Source organism: Rhipicephalus sanguineus, chromosome 11 (assembly GCF_013339695.2).
Source record: "Rhipicephalus sanguineus isolate Rsan-2018 chromosome 11, BIME_Rsan_1.4, whole genome shotgun sequence".
Lineage (NCBI taxonomy): Eukaryota > Metazoa > Arthropoda > Arachnida > Ixodida > Ixodidae > Rhipicephalus > Rhipicephalus sanguineus.
The window spans coordinates 55,794,684-55,816,721 of NC_051186.1; the positions used below are offsets into that span (position 1 = coordinate 55,794,684).

Consider the following 22,038-nt stretch of genomic DNA (forward strand, 5'->3'; position numbering starts at 1 on the left):
CCAATGTTTACTTCTCTCCTTTTCCCGGTCCATAACGTTTTCTGCCCTCTGTCTACTTTCCCGTCTATACGGCGAGTGTTGGAACACAGCCAATGTTGGTGGTCGAACAACGGATAGCCACCATGAGCAACCATTTAGCCATAAATTTTTATCCCACATTATCCAGCCCTAGCCAAGATTAGCTATTATTTAGCCATGGATCTTTAACCAACATTAACGAGCACCAGCCAAGATTAGCTGTTATTTAGCCAACATAAGCCGACGCTAGGCGACACCCATAATTTAGCTAAGTAGTAAAAACATTTATTGCCTATATAACATTTCTGGGCAAGTGGGTGAGGTCCTCAGTCCAGGGCTCCACTGGCCTTTGCGGCTCGCTGGGCTTGGTCGAGCAGAGCCAGCTGGCTCTCCCGATCCTTGCTAGCAAGCCAGCTCTCCCACTGCCTTGATCGAGATTGTGTCCCCAAAAGGGGAGAATTGACGTTTGGGGGCCGCGATTGGCATTCCCACGTAATGTGGGCGAGAGTTGGCCGTTCTTCACACCACGGACAGCTGCGCGCGTACATTGTGGGGTGTATGTGGTGTTGTCTTTGTAAGTGAGGGTAAGTGTTGGTTTGCAATCGACGCCAATCTCGCGTCTGTTCTCCGGTAAGATCCGGATGAGGGTAACTGTATTTTTGCCGTTCTCCTCTTTGATTTTCGATGATGTCGCGTGGAGTTGGTGGTTACTCGAGGGTTGCGACCGGTGCTCGGATGCTAAATTCGCGAGCAAGCCGGTCGGCCCTTTCGTTGCGCTCAAGTCCCGCATGCGCAGGGAACCAAAGTATTGCATGTGAATTTAGCTAACTCTAGCATACATTAGCCAGTGTTATGATGTACTGCAATAAATACGGTTACTGAATCCATAATCGATAATCTATAGCTCTAAACAGATGAGGAGAGCGGAAAAGAAACTCCCGACACTATTCTCTGTCCCAGTCTGTTGAGCGCTAAATTACGAATTAGCACCAACTCGCCCGATTTTCAATTCTCGCGTGACTCACGTAACAGTGCCTCACGTGACTAGTGAGACACTGTTAGACTGCAAAGCCTTCGGGATGTGCCCATACGTTGAGTGAGAAATCTGACACCATACTCCTGTTACAGAACACGAGTACATGAAGCCGAAGTACACGTTCTATTCACTATGACGCTTTATGGCGAACTGCATTTAAAAAGTGCTGACAGTTTGCACGTACAAGCACGCACGAGCTCCTAGTCTGATGCGCTAGCGCCGGGCGCATGCAAGCAAACTAAGCAAGGTGTGTGTGTGTTGCTTGTCAAAAGGCGACCTGAATAGACGCACGTTTCTGCGCGCTCGTATGCTTAGAACGCACCGTCAAAGGAACGAGATTTCTTCGAACTGCTCGTTAAAGATGGCGTGCTTGCACGAAGGCAGCATCCTTTTTGTTAGTCGACTGCGTTTCAGAAACCGGGCGAGCTATAGCACTGGCCTGACAGTATCATCCAATAAAAAAAGACTTCACTCATCCTACAGAAGCTCAAGAACTTCACGTGCATGTTTTTAAACTCTATAAAAGGTTATGCTAAACTCGGTCAAGAAAGATTCCATGTGAAGCAATAAAGCCTTTGGGGACCAGCTTAGACCCGACATCCACAAGAGAAAACAGTCACTAGCAACACAAGATATGCACGTCAGAAGGAAGGCGAAGAGGAAGCTTCATATATGTATGTATGTATGTATGTATGTATGTATGTATGTATGTATGTATGTATGTATGTATGTATGTATGTATGTATGTATGTATGTATGTATGTATGTATGTATGTATCGATGGAGGCGAAAATGTCTGAGGCCCGTGTACTTAGATTTAGGTGCACGTTAAAGAACCCCAGGTGGTCGAAATTTCCGGAGCCCTCCACTACTGCGTCTCTCATAATCATAGCGTGGTTTTGGGACGTTAAACCCCAGATATTATTATTAGTGTGTATGTATGTATGTATGTATGTATGTATGTATGTATGTATGTATGTATGTATGTATGTATGTATGTACACTATATTCCCACCAGCCCCACTCCCACGAGCAAACATAGACATAGTAAGAGAGAGAGAGAGAACACTTCATTACACATTAAAGGGACACTAAAGAGAAACAATGAATTGGTTTAGATTGATAAAGTGTGCTCGGAGAACTCTTGTGTAGTTTATTTCACCCCCATAGGTTTATTATTAGAGGAGAAAACCAAGTTCAAAGATTCATTTTTAAATTTCGCGCCGAACTTTGTAATTCGTGACGCAAAAGATTTAAAAGAGCATTTAACGTATTTTGGCGCCACTGGCTCGACGAAATTTCCACAAACTCGTTATGTCAAGTCTCTGGCCCCGTCAGAGGACAATGTACTTCGATTTGACCGATTAGGAAGTACGTAGGCCCAAGCAGGCGCCGTCAAAAATATGTGACGTCACGACAAATGGTGCGCGAATTTTTGCGCGTTTTCTCGCTTATTAAGCGTCTTCTCGCAGCAAGCGTGGTGTTTTTGGTATCGCGGAAGACTACTTTACCAATGCGAGAAAAATCGTTCTGCTTTTTAGTGTCCCTTTAACGTGATTGTTTGGGCGAGTGGGTAAGTTCATCGTGAACAAAATTTCAACAGCGCGGGAATAAACACGGATGCACGAAAAGAGAGCTGACACGTACAAGCGCTGACTTTCAACTGATTTTTTTATTCATTAAAGACACATATATGTAGTGAAAAATTGCGCAGCGCCAAACAACAGGTGACTATTACCGCGCATGATCGCTACAATCAAGCTGAGGTCATCTACAAAAACAAAAATGTGCTCACTAGAGAAATTGTAGAGGCGGCCCACATTGCACGTTTGGGGGAGGCATGCATTAGCATGCCTTACATTCGCTTGCGCAAAAAAGAAGCGGATTATCTTTCGCATGCGCATGCTCTCGCAAGATGAAGGATCTGGACTTTATATTTATTTTTATAAATTTCGCCATCGCAAGATAACGTTGTCTGGACTTTATTTTATTTTTATTTATTTCGTCTCTGTTAACGATCAAGCGCGGTAATAGTCACACGTTGTTTTGCGCTGCGCAATTTTTCACTACATATATGTCTTTTTCTGAATAATAAATAAGTTGAAAGTCAGCGCCTGTCCGCGTCAGCTCTCTTTTCGTGCATCCGTGTTTATTCCCGCGCTGTTGAAATTTCCTTCATTACACATAATAAAAACACAACGCACCAGTTCCCCGCCTCCATGCCCCCCCCCCCCTCCCCACCCCCACCCCGTAAATAAATACTGGTGCCGCCCCTGCTTTCCATGTCGGTCGGCAGACATATGGTGGAGTGACGCGATCACCTCTCGAATGATGGGTCGCCTCAGTGTACAACGTCGCTGAAATGATAACACTGGAACGCCACTAGACAATGGAAACGATGAGAGCACACTCTCTGAAGGTGATAACGCGTACAACGTTATCGCTGTTAGTTGAACAGTATTCGACAAACGCGAGCACTGAAAATTGAAAAACGGTTCTGAACTAGTGCGGCAATTAAAACAGTGTGCGCTAAGCGCTCACCTATGAAGGGCACTGAATCTCGCAAATGAGTTCTGCGGAATACCGCAATGTGGCGGAAAAGTTGGGAAAGGGAAATGACAACCACCCGTTTGCAACAAGAACTTCGATGCCACAAGGAAACCCGTAGGGATTTCTCCGAAAGAAGGCTTCTTGGATGCCGAAAAAAAACGCCAGGCCAGCGCGGAAAGCGCAGCACAGTCACAGCGAAAGCTGGGAGAGTGGTATTTTTAGAGCCCTTTGTAAATTCTCTTGGGGCTACTAATACAAGTACAACTGCAAGGTACCCACTACGCCACAAATCATATTTTTTGTGAAGTTGGGAAGCACCCACTACACCATTATTCGTCATTCTGCGGAGAAGCGAGGTACCCGCTACAACCTGTAAGGAATTATGTGCACTAAGTTGCTGCGGCGGCTGATGACGATGAAGAATGATGGCTGAGCCCTGTGTATTGGGTTGGTAGCATTAAACGACCCACTAGTTATGTAATTCTCATTGTGTGACGACCGGTCCTTGTTGTACTATCCTACCACGTATATGTTAACGTGAGAAAGAGAGAGGGAAAGAACTTTACTGAGGCCCTGAGGAAATGGATCATGGGGTCCTTATGGGCTTCCTTGGCAACTAATACAAGTACACTTGCGAGGTACCCACTACGCTACAAATAATCGTAATTTTTGCGAAGTAGGGAAGCACCCACTGTGCCATTTTTCGTCATTCTGCGGAGAACCGTGGTACCCGCTACACACCTGTAAGGCATAATGTGCACTTCGTTGACGCTGTGCCTGATGAAGACGAATAATTATGGCTGAGCCCTTTGTAATGGGTTGGAAGCATTCAACGACCCACCCGCTGTGCAATTCGCATTGTGTGACGCCAGGTTGTTATTGCACTTTTCTACCACGCCATATTACACATGTTATTGTGGTTCCTTCCCGACATGAAGCATTTATAGGGTATTTTTGCAAAGGAGTTTCAAGCACCGGCATGGCTTTGTGGTAGAATAATGGGCTGCCACGGAGAGGACGCAGGTTCGAATCTCGTTCCATCGTGGATATTTTTGCTTTTGTTTTTTATTTATTTCGCGCGATAGCGGTTACGGACACCAGCGGCGGCGGACAGCTACGGCGACAAAAAGGGCTGTTGTTGTGATCTCATACTAGCTTTCGCTGTAAAATTCGTCCTGGTCCGGGGATCGAACCCGGGACAAACGCCTTTCCAGGGCGGTCGTTCTACCATTTGAGCTAACCAGGAAGCCAGTAATGGGCAGCACGAGGGCGAATTAATCGACAACTCTAAACACATGGACACATGATATTGCAATATTCTCATTTGCAATATTATGTGCAATAATATTATTTGCAATATCATATTATATACTTCCCACAATTTTCTTGTTCGTGAAGTTGAATAAACCTTCATAAAAGTGACGCGCCCCTTTTTTGGCCGCTTATAATCGCGCGAAACAGGTAACACACCAGAATACAGTTTATCTAACACGTTAATCGTTGGCACACATAAGACGCGCTAACGACACAACACGTGTTATACCGCGTGCTTGTCGCAGATCATTTTGTTTTCAGACCTGGTACGCCTCGGCGCGCACTATACGAGGCAGACGGGGGTGCACCGACGCCTGACGACGGAGCCGTCGTAATTCCCGCCAGCGCGTCACCTGGCTCGCCCAGGGGTCTTGTGGCTACGCACAGAACCATAATCGTGGCCATCAACGGCCTCGGCGTCGTTCGCGAGGCGTACACGTACGAGACAACTCGTATACATCGCCTACCTGTCCTCGGCGCGCGTGTTCGAACTGGCCGTCGAATCCAGTGATGTAAACCAAAGTCAACGTTTTATCCCTATAGTGACTCCCGAAAATACCCTAGATTGCAATAAAAATCCCTAGATTGACTTTTTAACCCTTTCCCTACCGTGAGAAAAGAAGAAAACTGTACCAAATTTACCGGAAATCTTTTTGTGCGCAGTTTGCAGAGCTTTTCGTTTTTTTTTTTTTTTTCAATAAAACCGCACCATTCTTTCAATTCAATGTTTCTTTTTTTTATTTCACTAATTGCGTAAAAAGACAGCTGGAACGAGGCTTCACCGCTTCACCTCAAGGCAATGCAATGAAAGTCGAGGCACAAATGGCACAACATGGACAAGTGTGGCCATCTAGCATCAAAAAATCCGTAAACAGAGGGTGGGTGCTCGAGCCGACGTTTCGACAAGTGGACTTGCCTTCCTCAAGGCTGGAAATGAAATCAGTTCCAGCCTTGAGGAAGACAAGTCCACTTGTCGAAACGTTGGCTAGAGCACCCACCCCCTGTTTACGGATTTTTTCATCGCAAGCTTCCATCTTCCACTTCCTGCCGTTTTTTTTTTTTTTTTTTGCATCTAGCATCAAGAAACACAACTATGACGAGTATTAGTCATTGGTTCCATCTGTGACAAATTATTGTCGATGACGAGTATAGTAGTCATCGGTCATTTTAGTACAAAATCTCATGAAGACTATAGTCGTCAACGGGAGGGAAAGTGTTAATTCAGGCTAATTCACCTTTAACAAAGTATAATGATAGTCCGCTCTCTGGTCCAATTCTTATCTATCTTATTGAATGTCAAAATCAACATTTTAACAGCCCCTGAAGGTCTTCTGTCTACATTTTCTGTGAAGTAATTGCACATGAAGCGCTTATACAGAAGGCGCTATCAACCTCACTTTTCTCACTGCAAGTTTGTAGAGCCCTTCTTGTGTTTGCCGCTTGCGAAGTGGCGGTCTGTTTCTAATTTTCCACATTTGCAGTCAGCGTTGCATGATTGGCGGTTGATGTACAGGGGGTCCTTTTTTACTCGCTGATAGCCATGCCGCGACAGTACTTTCTATCAGCTTCACATTTAGCCAAATAATTTTGTCACTATTTTCGCTCTTATGAAAGCGGCGCGACGGAAAGACTGAAAACACATTAACAGCCTTTTTCGTCTCTTTCCGTCACGCCGTTTTCTTGATAATGAATGCGTACCGACTACCCCAAATGTCAGTCCTACTTTAGTGCTGTAGTAGACACGGACGATGAAGACACAACGGGACGAGCGCTTGTCTTCCTCGTCCGTGTGTGCTAGCGCTCTGACACCTTTTGATGCATCCAACCAACTAGGCCAAGAAGCCACGTTGAGAACAAAGTTCCGTTTCCCTCCAGTATCCAGCATGTCTCGCCATCACTAGGCCTAGCAGAATACGAAAGCTCTCACAAATGATAAACAGCCAATAACGAAAATTATGGTTTTTTATACTTTCTAGTTGAAAAAGCGTGATTACTCAGCAACGCCCGTCATTACGCTGCGCAATGTAACATTTTCAGAGCCTTTGAACAATCCCCTAGATTCCAAAAAAAAAAAGCACGCCAAATCACTGAAAGATGTAGAAAACCCCTAGATCTTGGTAAATTCGTAGGTTTGGCTTCACTAGTTGAGTCGCTCGTCTTCGGCACGGGTAGAGTGTACTAGAAGCGGTTGTGTAGTACACTCTAGCACGGGCACGCCCATCCGCCTCTCCTCTGCGCTAACCGTAACCGACGCCTCGACGCATTCCTAGGATTTGGGGACATCTGTACGTGGCGCCATCTCTCGGCGGCAGCAACGGCGTCCTGCCGCAACTGAATGGGAAATAGGCGAAAAAAAAATCATATCTCTTGAAAAAAAGCCAGTTATCAAAAACGACTCCGGCTTCTACACAGCAGAAACCTACTGGAACATTTTGGTAAAATTGCAGTATCGCACTACAAAGCGCGTGGCTTCCCAGCACAATTGAACACCGCCCATTAGAAACACATGGGGCCCCATTGTAAAATCTGGGAAGCCATGCGGATTGTAGTGCGACACTGTAACATTAACAGAATGTCCTAATAGGTGTCTGTATAGAACAGGGAGTCGTTTTTGATAACTCGCTGTTTTTGTCAGATATGATTTCTTTTCGCCTATTTCCCATTCAGTTACGGCAGGCTGTCACCGACGGGAGAATGCGCAACGTGCATATGTCCCCAAATCTTGGTCATGGGATTGGCCAAAGGCTGCCGCAGAGACGCGACGCTCCTGCGGCCGACTCATATGGCCGCCGTATAGCTCATCATCGACAGGCTGTGCGAGAGCATCTCGAAATTACTTCTGTTCAAGGAGTTGTTCGACTGCTCAGTAGACTACAAGAGCTCGTGGAGTGACTACAGCTTCTGTTCTGTGACCCACGGCCGGGGTGCAGGGCAGTGTGTGCCGGCCCTCGGGTGAACTCAGGTCTTCGATGCCCGAAATCTCGACGCACGTATAGCCGCGGCGTGCAGGCTAAAAATATTCATGGCTAAAGCTATCAAGATTCGGCAAACGCATTTTCTTTTTAATTTCACTATAACAATTACACGAAGGAATGCCGATGATTTAATAACGAGCTATAGTTTAATCACGTTTATTTCGATTAAAAGTGCATTAAGTGAGCTTCGCTCGTTAGGCGAAAAGTTTCTCTCTGGAAATTCACTTGCGTTGTGGCCATTGGCGTACGCAGGGTCCTCAATTAGGGGGTGTCAAGTATCGTCGCAGTGAATCCCTCCCCCCTCCCCAACCCTCCGCGTGGACTCCAAAAGAAAGCGAGCTTAGCAATGGACGGCAAAATGAAAAGGAACCGCTGCTCACAATGGCTTACCTTTGGTTGGTCCCAGGCTTTGCTGAGGTTACGGTGCGAAGTAATCGGTTCTCGGAATGCATCACCAGAGGTCGCGCCGATCGCGCCGTTTCGGTTTCGTTAGTTGCCGCAAAGGCGGTGCCTCCTCATAATAATCAAAGAATAAAGCGGTAATGCCTAGAAGCATACATAATTCTACTTTAAAGCGAATTATGGCGCGCCTATAGAAAACAGTGGAACTGTGTACAGCAGTCTGAACGGCTCCTTCGCGGAGTACCAAGGCTAGTCCACCAGGCTGCGCGACGCATCAGATTTTGCGACTTTCAAGTGCATTTTAAAAATACAAACCCTATTCAAGTCACGAAAAGTCACGGTCTTTCAATTTGCACTAACATCCATTTTAATGCTGGCGTTGCACACGACGTGAAAAAGTTGGTTTTATTTTTTTATTTATTTTTTTTTTTTGCACTGCTTCAATGATCATGGAGGCAGTGCAAAACCAGGCGAGGTGCAGAAAGCTTTGAGAAGGGCGCGGGGGAGGATCAGTACATCGAGTGAGAAGAAAAAGAAGATGGTGTTCACCTTCGTAATATGTAGTGATGGGCTTGTTGGTGATCCACGATATTTGATGAAGCAGCGCGCGAACGGACAAAATCACGCACACATAAAATGATACAAACACAGCGCTTGTGTTTGTGTCATTTTATGTGTGCGTGATTTTGTCCTTTTGTGTGCTGCTTCATCACCTTCGAGTCGTCTTAGGCGAATGCATAAGGAACCCTGTGAGTTTCTTTTTTTTTCTTTATTTTTGCACTGCTCCCTAGAAGGCACTAAGGGTTTTTCGGCGTACAATCGGAATGCCCTAGCTATATACAGCCTCGCTGTATAGAAAGAGAACGAAGTTTGTTAAATCATGTATGTACTCCGTCAACGCACTTTCGGACACCTTCGCGAAAGCTCGACTTGAAGTGGACCTCCATCTTCCAGGCAACCCGGTGCATGCGCAAACGATAGTGTGGAAGCATTGTGAGAATGCTCTTGCTACAGCACAGAGAGACCTCAGAAAGAGGGAAGGGAGTGTTGAAGGAAGCTTAGCTTAGCTTAGCTTAGCTTAGCTTAGCTTTGCTTTGCTTTGCTTTGCTTTGCTTTGCTTTGCTTTGCTTTGCTTGCTTTGCTTGCTTGCTTGCTTGCTTGCTTGCTTGCTTGCTTGCTTGCTTGCTTGCTTGCTTGCTTGCTTGCTTGCTTGCTTGCTTGCTTGCTCGCTTGCTTGCTTGCTTGCTTGCTTGCAGCCTACCAATTTTGGCACATGCCCACTCTGGGGGATTGGCCAAGAAGAATTATTGTAGCCTATGGGTGATAATTACATTAATGTTTACCCCCATCACTAAAATAGAAAAAAATTACGAAGATAAAGTGCAGATCAAATTACAAAGGTTAGTATAGCCTATGGATGATAATTACATTAATTACAAAAAAGGAAATAAGTGATATTATAATAACGGAAGTTTGAAATTTTGAGCTGACCAGACAGTTATTATGATTGCGCTAATTTCGGTTGAAGGCAGTTTTCGAAGCGCCAGAACAATAGCCATGAGCTCAGCTTCAGAAACAGGAGTAAAATCTGGCAGCCTCATTGAGAATGACCAGCCAAGCAAATCGGAAGCAATTCCTACGCCTGCCTTTTGATTATTCACAGAAGCATCTGTGGCTATTATGTTTTTGTTTCTGCATGTACCAAGTAATCTTTCAACCTATTATTCAAAAATCTGAGAGATTGGAACTTAGATTTTGGGGGGAAAATTTCATCATATTCTATCGTAATATTACGATGTGAGCCATTAGTTCCAATTATCGTTCTAATGTCCACCTTAATGCTGTCCAGTTTCTTTCGAACAAAAATTATTTGGGGTGTATGAAATCGTGGCCAATGAGCAAGAAAGAAGTCGGGGTCACTGATAAAGGCGTATTCAGATCTTCTAGCCAGCAAGCTATAAAATTTTAAAAAGTTTGCACCGTTAAGATGCGGAATCGACAAAGAAGTGTTGGAAGGTGTGCTTCTTGATACATGACATTAATGGCCACAAACTTTGGGAGTCCCAGACACATTCGCAGCGCTTCACGCTCCAGTAAAACTAAAGGTTTTGTTTTATAAGCAGGGCCGTCCGAAAATAATATCCCCCAAATTCCTATAATGAGCGCATGTACATTTTGTATAACAAGGTGTCTCTACGTACCCCGTATTTTCGGTTACTCAGCCTACGCAATAAGCCTAACGCTCGTTGTGCCTTTGCTGCTATATATTTTATGTGTGGACTTCAATTAAGTCTTTCATTATAAATCATGCCCAAATATTTGATAGAATCCACTTGTGGAATGGGTTCCTGCTTATATAATACGGAAATTGAAATTGAATCTGCTAGGGAGCGCACTTTTACTGATGTTTAACGACAATGAAATCGACTGCAGCCAAATTTCTATGGTATTAAGATACCTTTGCAATTTTTGATGTAATGAGTAAATATCACTGTCTGCCGCGAAAAACGCGATATCGTCTGCATAGATGTAGACATTGACATCCTGGACATTTGGGATAGAGCTCATCAGTATATTGAATAATACCCGGGATAGGACTGCCCCTTCAAGAACTCCGCGTTTCTGTTTGAATTTAGATGAACAACATGCATCCTTAACACAATAAAATTCCCTTGATTTTAAAAATTCTGTACTCACTCAATAATATATTGTGGAAAATTTAAGCTCTGTAGTGTATTCAGTAAAATGGAGTGCTCGACGCTATCATAAGCTTTAGCTATGTCAAGTGTGACAAGAGCAGCGTAATGTCTTCTTTTTCGGGAAAGCCGTATTCGACTCTCTAAATCAGCATGAGCACACCAAATTGAACACTCATTACGAAAACCGATTTGGTTTGGTTTTAATATTGACTTGTCTGCCATCCAGATATTTAATCTGTCACTTAGGACCCTCCCTATAAACTTGATCATATTAGACGTTAGATAGATGGTTCTGATATTTTCTATGTTAAAACCTATCCCTTGCTTTTTTAGTATAGGAATTACCTCGGCTATTTTCCAGTCATACGGTATCCAGGCGTTATTTAAAGAATAGTTTATCAAATTGAGGACGTCACAAGGTGATAACTTGTATAAAATTTTAAGCATAGGCACTGTAGTTCCATCAGGACCAGGAGCAGACGAAAGTAAATATCTAATCACGTTTGACGCTTCGGGCAGTGTCTTTTTCAAAGGTAGTCGTTATGGTAGATTTTTGCCAGTTGTTCGGCAAAGTCGAAGGGAATCTACTTTCTAGGCCTTTACCAATTGACTCTAAAGATTTTGTCATTTCTTCCGGCGATAGATTTTCATATAATCAGTATTTACTGGAGACGGTAGGATTTTGCGAGATCTCATATAATGAAATAGCGCTTTTTTACTTTTAGGTTTGGAAAAAAATCGAAATGTCTTTTGTCATAGTCTTCTTTAGCTTGGGCCACCATGCGTTTAAATCCAGCAGCAATGAATTTGTAGTCAGACCAATTTCTGGGGGACTGATTATGAATTAGCTGCTTCCAAGCTGCCTTTCGTCGTCTGTGATCACGTGAGCAATCTGAATTCCACCATGGACTATAAGGCACCCTCTTGGCCGATTAAATAGTAAACTCTGCTTTTTCTATGTTATTTTAATTACTGCGCCTAATTTCATAGCTTTAGTTTCATCACTGTCTTCAGAGGGAGAAGCTAAAGCTGCTTTTAGGTCATTTTTAAATTTTGAATAATTTATAAAAATTCGGACGTGACAACATGATGGTATTATGGGGCAATCAATCTCAAACATTATGGGCAGGTGGTCACTATTGGTGGCACAGTCCAGGGCTGTCCACGAAGTGCTAGGAATTGTCGAGCTTACAAAACTCAAATCTAAGGCAGAGCGGGATCGACCTCGGATAAATGTGGGAGTTCTAGCGTTGAGGCACGATAAATTGTTGTCTATAGACCAGTCCCACAATTGTTGGCCACATTGATCTGTTCTAAAACCCCAACAGGTGCGGTGGGAATTAAAATCTCCAACCAGAATTTTTTCCTTACACCATGAATGGACAGCCACTTCTAAACTTCGCGTGTCTTGTACGCCAACAGGAAAGTAGACGTTTACTAGAGAGGAAGCTAAGCATCCTGGCAAGATGATGTCTAAGGTAAAAATTTCGCATTCTGCGGACATGCATTTGTACGAAATATTGGCCCTTAAACTAATTTTAGTATTGATAAAGAATGCTAAACCTCCGCCTTTGGCTGGACGGTCTAGTCTAAACGATCTGAAGTTGGCTAAGTGAAACGAATGATGTGCGGAAAACCAAGTTTCTTGCACTGCAGTAATGTATGGATTGAATTTAGAAGACAAATACAACAAATCTGTTAAAGCTTAGTGAATAGATCGGCAGTTTCAATGCAGAATTTTCAGGGACCCTATGATTTCGACAGAATAGAGCCGGCGACAGCCTTATCTAGAATACGTTCTTAAAATCGCTTTTCGAGAGGTTCTCTTTCTGGTATTTTTTTGCTTTTCGAATGTTTCGGTGAACCAGATTTTTTGGAGGTAGGGGATCTAGAACGCTTTAGAGATTTGAGGTCCTTGTCCATATAATCTCAATCCTGATTATCATCCGGTATGACATCACTTTGCCTCTGGATGCCCCCTCGAAAGGACCCTGCATGCAGGCTGTGCATTCGAAGCAGTTATCTCAGATTCAGCTTCACTTATTAGGGGTGTAAACTCAGCATTTTGTGAAGCTGTGCCCATATCCCTTGACGTGTCGCATACGTGCGCCATCTGGTTGGCTATAATATGCGACAAGGACTCACAAAGAGTGGTAGCGAGGCGTTGCATTGCCTTTTCCATAGCCTTTTCGACCATGTCCGCAATGGACAGGGAAAGAGATGCTTCCATTGCTATGTTATGGCGGGCTGCAGCACCAGCGTACCCCTGAGTTCGAGCCTGAATTTCAGCAATGGCGTCTTTTTGAGAATATCGTCTTCGATTGACAATTTCAAGGATTTGTATTTCCCGTGCCTTGGCCGAGCAATCTGGGTTATCAGCGCGCAGTGCGCTTCATGGAAAAGACAGCACTTTTCTTCATTACTTTTACATTCATGTGAATTGTGCGCCTCACCGCAAATTCGGCATCTGGGAGCTGACCTGCATCCTTTCATTGTGTGACCGAAGCGCCAACACTTAAGACACTGTAGGGGACGAGGCGAAAGCGGTTCCACTCTGTATATTAGAGGCCACGCCTTGATTTCAGTTGGGCGACTCGACCCGGCAAATGTAACGATCACAGACTCAGTTGGGACCTTATTCTTGTCTACAACTCGTCCAGACCTATAAACTGCGATCGCGCCTGCCTCGGAAAACATCTCTAGTACCTCAGCTGGAGTCATGTTGACAACGACGCCCCGAGCAAGTCCTTTCACGCATGATAGGTGGGGTGGAATAAAGGTGTTTACCGGATTGGTAGCGAACACCGAGCATTTTAGCAAACCTCGAACACGGAGCTGGTCAGACGATAAGCAGAGAATGCCGCCCTTGCCGAACTGTCGGACCTCTGTGACGCTGTGGAAGTGAGCTGTAGCTGATCTCAGCTCCGCCTGGATCACTTTTGGATTTTTCATCCGTATGACACCTTCGTTGTTTGGGACAAGGGTCACAGGCACAGATGAGATTCCATTGCGTAGAAACAGGTCTACTGATAGCTCCTGCGTAGGGAGAGAAGCAGACCAAAGGAAGGCCCCTGGTCCAGGTGAGGAAAACGGCATCTGTCTGGTCTTACTAGCCAAAAATGTACTCGCTAATCAATTCTGACACAAGACCTATCAGAAAGAGAATTCAAGCCGCTACTCAAACTTTGGCCAAAACCCCCAGAGTAGGCAAGAGCAGGTAGAACGTTAGAACGTCCGTGGAGCACGATCGGTTGGTTGAATAAAATAGACGACGACGCCGACCACAAGAGAATAAAAATGTAACGACGTTTCGGCACCCAGAACGGGAGCCTTGTTCACAATGAGCTGGTTGGTTGGTTGGTCGATCCTCAGCTACTTGGCGCAACCCACCACGGGGGATCGGCCATGAAACGGGTGGTACCTTATTTTAAAAATAAGTGTTTTACAATCCGAATATGTTTAGGAATGGATGGTTTAAAAATAAACTCACTGGTACAATCCAGATTTTTTTAAAAAGGTAAAGAAAATAAAAATAAGCAAATAAACAAAAGATTAAGAAGCCAATAGGTTGAAACAGTGAAATTGTACATAAACTTAACATTCTATTCTTTTTGTTTCCCGTAAAAAATCGCCTTCTGCGGTCAATCTTCGTCTTCTTCTGTCTGAAAACATCTTCGTCTTTTAAATATTTTGAAAATTTTTCTAAGCTACCCGGTTCTTGGTCAATCCGCCTGAGTAGGTGTGAGCCAACAGTACAGGATCTACATCTACATCTACATCTACATCTTCGTCTTCGTCGTCGTCATATGTATCACCATCTAGCCCCGCCTCTCGAGGTCCGCGTGCCCGCCAGAGCGCGCAAAGCACCGACGCGGAATTTGCCGAATTCCACGCGCGACAACCGAGCCATGAACTATTTTCTCGTAAAAATCATACTTTTCCTCGTCAAAGTCGCGACCAACGTCTGCACGGTCTTCACACTTCCGGCGTACTTCGTCTTCCAGAGACCCTGGAACTACTGGAGACGCTCGAAGACGCGCTTCGCCATGCCAGTCGAGGAGGACAATCCGTACGCGCCGTACTGGCGCTTACACAAATACCAACGGGCCAGGATCCTGGGACACGTCGGCACTTTAGACCAACTGGCTCGAAGGGCCTTCACAACATGGCCCGAAAGGCGCTGTCTCGGGACCAGAACCATTTTGGGACGGACTGAAACACAGAAAATTGGCAGCAGCAAGGTCATCAAGAACGTGGACCTGGGCGACTACCAGTGGTTGACGTACGGTGAGGTCGACCGCAAGATCGACCGCACTGTTCGAGGCCTTCAGTCCATCGGTGCGAGGCCACGCCAGTACTTGGCGATCATGGCCGAGACACGGGTCGAGTGGTTCCTCACGGCCCACGCCTGCTTTCGCAGTAACATCCCGCTGGTGACGCTGTGCACGACGCTTGGCGACGATGGCCTAGTGAGCGCCATCAATGAGGCCCAGGTGACGCACCTGGTCACTTCCGAAGACTTCCTGCCGCGCGTGCAGAACGTCGTCGGCAGGATGCCGTCACTGACGCACGTCGTTTGCATCGAGAATCCCGATTCATGGCTGCCGATGTTAGAAGAGCCCATTCCGAAGGTAAGGTTCGATATTTTATCACTGAATAGGTTCAGCTAATAATAATAATGATAATAATAACAATAATAATAATAACAACAACAACAACATCGCATCTCCGGCGTGCCAAAACCACAATATAATTATGAAGTTCGACGTAGTGGAGGGCTCTGGAAATTTTGACCTTCCAGCGTTCTTTAACGTGCACCGACATCGCAGAGTACACGGACCTCTAGCATTTCGCCTCCATCCACCGCCGCGGCCGGGATCGAACCCGCGACATTCGGGTCAGAAGCCTAGCACCGTAACCGTAGGCTCATGTTCATAAAGAATGTTTGAGCGTCACGTCATGGAATCAGCTTAACGCACCGATAAACTTGGTGGCTACCATGACACCAGTGCGCAATATCGTGATTCGTGCATCGTTCTGCACCGCATGATAGTTGTGGTGTCGGTGCGGCCGCCTGGGACGCTGACGCCGAGGGAACAAAGTACCGGGTGCACGCAGGGACGGTGGTCCCGAGGAAGACAAAAGGGACGCAGCCGGGTGCCGAGCGAAGGACTACATTTATTAGTGACTATGGCTTATATACTAGAGTTAATGTATACATAGCTGCTTAATGTATACATGGTGCCATATAATAACTCTATTATATACTATTACATGCAAGGCTATTGCGCCCACTGGGGGCAAGACAGCAGGTTTCGTAATCGAAACCGAAACCACTGTATTTTAACAATAGTAGCAGTCTTTCCCTGGATTATCACTAATATCAGTTCAATTGACATCTCGGAGCAAGACATAATACCTGTTGTGCTGTATGTTTCTTGCTTGCTTAGCTTATCGACGAAGTGGTACCCTTACATGGCGACTAATGTGACGCCAGTTCTAACTATATCCTCATATTATACATGTCTCGGTATATATCGTTCAAGCAAGGCAGTCCTGAGAGACATGCAGGATTGAAGTGATGAGAAGTTATCAGATAAGGAACGTCGCTATGAGCCTACGTTCCCACAAGCGGGTTTTCATCATGCCCGTTGCAAGATAAGTCACCTTGTCTGTAACGCTATAAAAGCTTAGATTGCTTATGCACATTACTGAATGAACGCGCCGCCCGCAACTTGTAAATGGTCTCTGAGAAGTGCTAGGTGACATATTGGAATCATCCTTGTATTTTTGGTTCGTGAAGTTCAATAAACCTACAGAAATGTTACGTGCCACCGTTATAGCCCTCTTGCAATCGCGCAAAACAGGTAACACACCAGAATACAATTTTGCTAACAGGTAAACATTTACACACAAAATAAGCGCTAACGGCAGAACTCGTATTATACCGCGTGTGTGCTTGTCGCAGGTCATTCCATTTTCAAGCCTGGAATGCCTCGGCGTGGACTTTGTGGCAGACAGCGGCGCGCCGAAGCCTGACGACGTCGCTGTCGTCATGTACACCATCGCGTCACCCGGCTCGCCAAGGGGACTCGTGGCCACGCACAGAAACATCATCGCGGCCATCAACGGCCTCGGAGTCGTTCGCAAGCAGTTCTGCGCCGAAGATGACACGTACATCGCCTACCTGCCCTTGGCGCACGTGTTCGAACTGGCCGTCGAGTCACTGGTCTTCGGCACGGGTACGCCCATTGGCTATTCCTCCGCGCTAACCCTCACCAATGCCTCGACGGGATTGGCCAAAGGATGTCGCGGAGACGCGACCCTCCTGCGGCCGACCCAGATGGCCGCCGTACCACTCATCATCGAGAGGATCTGCAAGGGCATCTCCGACAACGTCGCCTTGAAAGGACCTCTATTCGAGGAGTTTTTCAATTACGCCGTGGAGTACAAAGACTTCTGGCACGACCGCGGCTTCGACACGCCTCTGCTCAACCATTTCATCTTCAATGACGTGAGAAGTGTATTGGGCTCGCGGCTCAGGGTTCTCGTCTGCGGCTCGGCGCCGCTGTCCCCTCGAACGCGCCGCTTCGCCCGGGCCTGCCTGGGCTGCCACGTGATCGAGGCGTACGGCACGACCGAGACGTGCGCCGTGGGCACCGTCAGCGACATCGACGACACCAGCGTGGGACGAGTGGGCGCCCCAGTTCCGGGCTCCTACGTCCGGCTTGTCGATTGGCCCGAGGGCTCCTACTTCGTGTCGGACAAGCCCAACCCGCGAGGCGAGGTCGTCGTCGGAGGTCTGTGCGTCGCGCAGGGCTACTTGAACCGGAAGTTCCTCACGCGCACGGCGTTCCGCTACGAAAACGGGGTACGTTGGTTCTACACGGGCGACGTCGGACAGATCTTCCCGGACGGCACTCTGAAGATCATCGACCGCAAGCAACAGGAGCCGGTCAAACTGCAGTGCGGAGAGAACGCCTCGCTGAGTCACGCCGAGACGGTGCTCAGGATGTGTCCGCTCGTGGACAACGTACTCGTGTACGGTAGCTCGATAGACGCGTACCTCGTGGCTCTCGTGGCGCCGAACAATGACCAACTGCAGCGCCTTGCTCGACGCATCCCCTGGGCGATGGGAAGAGAGCTCACGCTGCAGGAGCTGTGCGAAAATGCTGAAGTGACAAGAGCCGCCACCGAGTTTATCCGGGCGTTCGCGCGCAGGAGCGGCAAGCTGCAGAAGAGCGAGGTGCCGGTCAAGCTGAAGCTCTGCGCCGACGAGTGGACGGCGGACACGGGACTGGTCACGGCCAGCTTCAAGATACGCAGGAAGCTACTGCAAGACTTCTACGAGCGCGACATCAAAGCTCTCTACGCTACGGCCGAGCAGAGTGTGCTGACCCAGGCGTGATTGAAGGCCTTCTTCGATGCCCGAAATTCCCACGCACGTATAACCTGTGGGGAAAAAAAATATTCACAAGCATTACGAAGTTATGGATAAAGCTAGCGGGATTCAGCAGACTCACTTGGCCAAAGTTCTCTATAATATCTCTACGAAGGAAGGATCATTTGAGTAGATTTTGTTACGTGCCATAGTTGAATAGTAATGTTGAATTTCATGAACGCCTTTCGCAGTCTGCAACGCAGGTAGAATAAATCGGCTTCTTCAGTCAGGTGAGAAGTTGCTCACTGGTAATTCATCTGTGTGGATGTTTCTATACGTTACAATAATGTTCCTCCAGATCGCGCCATTCAAAAAAGAAAAAAACAGAAAGAATTAGGGCAGCTATGCACTAGTAGTTCTAAGCCAGAAGGACGTGCGGAGCTGAGCGGCCTTCCTTGTCTCTATTTTTCTCTTTCCTTCTTCGTCTCTTTTTTTTTTCTTTTTAACACGAAAGTGTTTTGTGCCGGGGTCCACCAAGAGTACGGAAATGACGTCGAAAAAATGCACACGATCAGATGGCACAGAAAAACTTTGAAGAAAAAAACGTGGCTGATCGCTTTGTCCTAGGAATATTTTTCAAGTGATAGAGGTCACAGTGTGAATTAGAATGAAGAGTTATTTTTAATAAATCCCAGTTTTAGCCCAGGTCCTGTTGCATAACCTCCCAAAGGACCAAAATCATTATGCCAGGAGGACATAATATAAAAATTATTAGTCGTTGATGTGTCGAATAAACCAATTTGACTCGCACGAGAATTTCGCTACAGCACTGCATATACTCCCGTCCGAGTGTCCCAGCACAGAAGCCTCAAATGACAACAGTACAGTGTAAGTAACTGGTAGAAGTTGCCGCATTTTAATTTCAACAGTTCCTTTTCTGATTGAGGAAAAACGTCGGCAGACCAGCAAGAAGTGATCGATTGTTTCTACCTCTTTGCAAAATGAGCATGTAGGAGCGATCGACAGACCAGCTCTAAGCAAGTACAGATTAAGAGTTGGGATTGTACATCACATCCATGTCATTGCTACTTTTGTGTGTCTTGTCCTATACGATTTTCTCTTCCAAGAGAACTCAAGGTGCTGAAAATCTGTTGATGAAGCGAGACATGGAGTAAGCAATAGAGCATACTTTGTAGATCTCGCTGCAGCGACGAACGCCGTAACTGGAAGCAGAGCAAGAACTGGGCCTGTAAGGGAAACCTTTGCCAACGCGTCCGCAACTTCATTCAATACCTTTGTGTCCCGGTACCCAAATTAAACCGCAGGATTTACAAATGATTTGGAACAAGTAAGCGCAATAATCTCCGAGTATGCGATTCAGCTGAAGTTGTTAGAGCAGAACACAATGACAATGAATCTGTCACTATGGCCACTGAAGTTACGGAGTTGGTTCGCTGGTTGGTTGATCCTCAGTGAACTGGCGAAACCCACCGCGGGGGATCGGCCATGAAGAGGGCGGTGCCTTGTATAAATAAAATTGTTTATATTCTAAAATTATTTTGAAATAACTCATTAGCTTAATTAAAGAAACGAAAAGAAGAAAAAATTCAGGAAAAGAAAAAAATAACAAGCCGAATTTAGATAACCTTAACATTCAATTCGCTTTCTCTCATGTAGGAAATCACATACGGCATCGCAAACGTTCCTGTGGCTAAACCCAGTACGGTAGCGCCAAAGGAAAGAACCACCGGAAGTGTTAAATTTAAGCCCATTCTTCGAAGGGGTCCGCCTAGAAGTCTTTTCCTTTGATTGGTAAACAATCTGCATGTTTAGAAGTCATGCAGGGATTCACCCTCACTGCAATGTAGGCGTAAAAGTGACTGCACAAGACCAGACCTGAGTTGGTAAAAGTTCAGTGGGGGACTCGTCATCGTCTCGCAATTCATATTTCTGCCCTTCTAGTGGAGCACCATCGATTCTTTCAAGCATAATTAAGATGAGGAAACTAAGACGCTGGCAAAGCAGACTTAGCGAAGTTATCCGACGTGGCAATCATTTCAAATTGCGCCGCCGAGACAAACGCCAACGTCGGCAATATAGAAATTATGGGACCATCGTGTGATGCTACTGCTAGTGCATCCGCATATTCATGGAGGGTTAAACCTTTGTGACCTGGTAGCCACACCAAGCGAATAAGACGTATATGTCTTTGGATAAGATAATAAAATACTTCTAAAGTATTTGAAAATTTTGATGCAAATAATGAATAACAGACAGAGTTTTTATGAACACACCATCCTAATCGCCTTCGTCGTCTTCATATGTATCACCATCATGCCCCACCTCTCGAGGTCCGCGTGCCCGCCAGAGCGTGAAAAGCACCGGCGTGAAAGGTCCCGAGCTCCACGCGTGACAACCGAGCCATGCACTATTTTCTCGTAAAAATCATACTTCTCCTCGTCAAAATCGCGACCAACGTGTGCACGGTCTTCACGCTACCGGCGTACTTCGTCTTCCAGCGGCCCTGGAACTACTGGCGACGCTCGAAGACGCGCTTCGCCAAGCCAGTCGAGGAGCACAACCCGTACGCGCCGTACTGGCGCGTACACAATTACCAACGGGCCAGGATCCTGGGACACATCGGTACTTTGGACGAACTGGCCCGAAGGGCCGTTGCGACATGGCCCCTACGGCGCTGTCTCGGGACCAGAGCCATTTTGCGCCAGACCGAAAGAAAGATCATTGGCAGCAGCAAGATCGTCAAGAAGGTAGACCTGGGCGACTACGAGTGGCTGACGTACCGCGAGGTCGACCGCAAGATCGAGCTCACCGTTCGCGGCCTTCGGTCCATCGGTGCGAGGCCACGCCAGTACTTGGCCATCTTGGCCGAGACGCGGCTCGAGTGGTTCCTGACGGCCCACGCCTGCTTTCGCAGTAACATCCCGCTGGTGACGCTGTGCACGACGCTGGGCGACGACGGCGTATTGAGCGCTATCAACGAAACCAAGGCGACGCACCTGGTCACCTCCGAAGACTTCCTGCCACGCGTGCAGAACGTCGTCGGCAGGATGCCGTCGCTGACGCACGTCGTTTGCATCCAGAATCCCAATTCATGGCTGCCGGCGTTGGAAGAGCACATCCCGAAGGTAAGGTTCCATATCACTAAATACGTTCGTGTACAAAGCTAGATCACGAGTCACGTCATGAAATCGGCTTCCTACTGCATTGGTGACTAGACGCGGTGGCCACCTTGACGTCAGTGCGCAATATTGTAATGCATGCACCGCGTCGCACCGCTTCACGGTGGCAGTCTTTCGTTAGATTATCGCTGTTATCCACTCAGTCGTCTCAGAGTGAGACGTTCAGCAGCCGATACCTTCAACTATAGCGTGCGCAAGCAGAGACTTTTTCTGCGCGTGAGCGTCGTATAATGGAGCCAATTGCAAGCCGGGCGAGGGTATGCGCGTGCCCACAAAACACGCTCAGCTTTGCCCATCGCCTGTTAGGCTGTTCCATCTTAAGGACGCCAACCCATATTAACGCACATCAGAAGAAACCTATTCATCGGCTTATCTCATGAGCGTGGTGTCGTGTGGCGAATTTTTAAACTGTATTTCCTGGGTTACTTGCAGTTCGCCTTCGGAACTTGAAATTCGAGCAAGA

The 22,038-nt window shown here is 46.6% G+C and overlaps 1 protein-coding gene across 1 annotated transcript; it reads left to right on the forward strand.

Moving 5' to 3' along the window:
- Positions 1–14,902: 14,902 nt before the first annotated feature.
- LOC119375054 (fatty acid CoA ligase Acsl3) lies at positions 14,903–18,402 on the forward strand. Its single transcript, XM_037645251.1, has 2 exons — positions 14,903–15,625; positions 16,963–18,402. Exons 1-2 carry the CDS (start codon positions 14,903–14,905, stop codon positions 18,400–18,402), a joined length of 2,163 nt encoding a protein of 720 aa, XP_037501179.1.
- Positions 18,403–22,038: the final 3,636 nt, after the last annotated feature.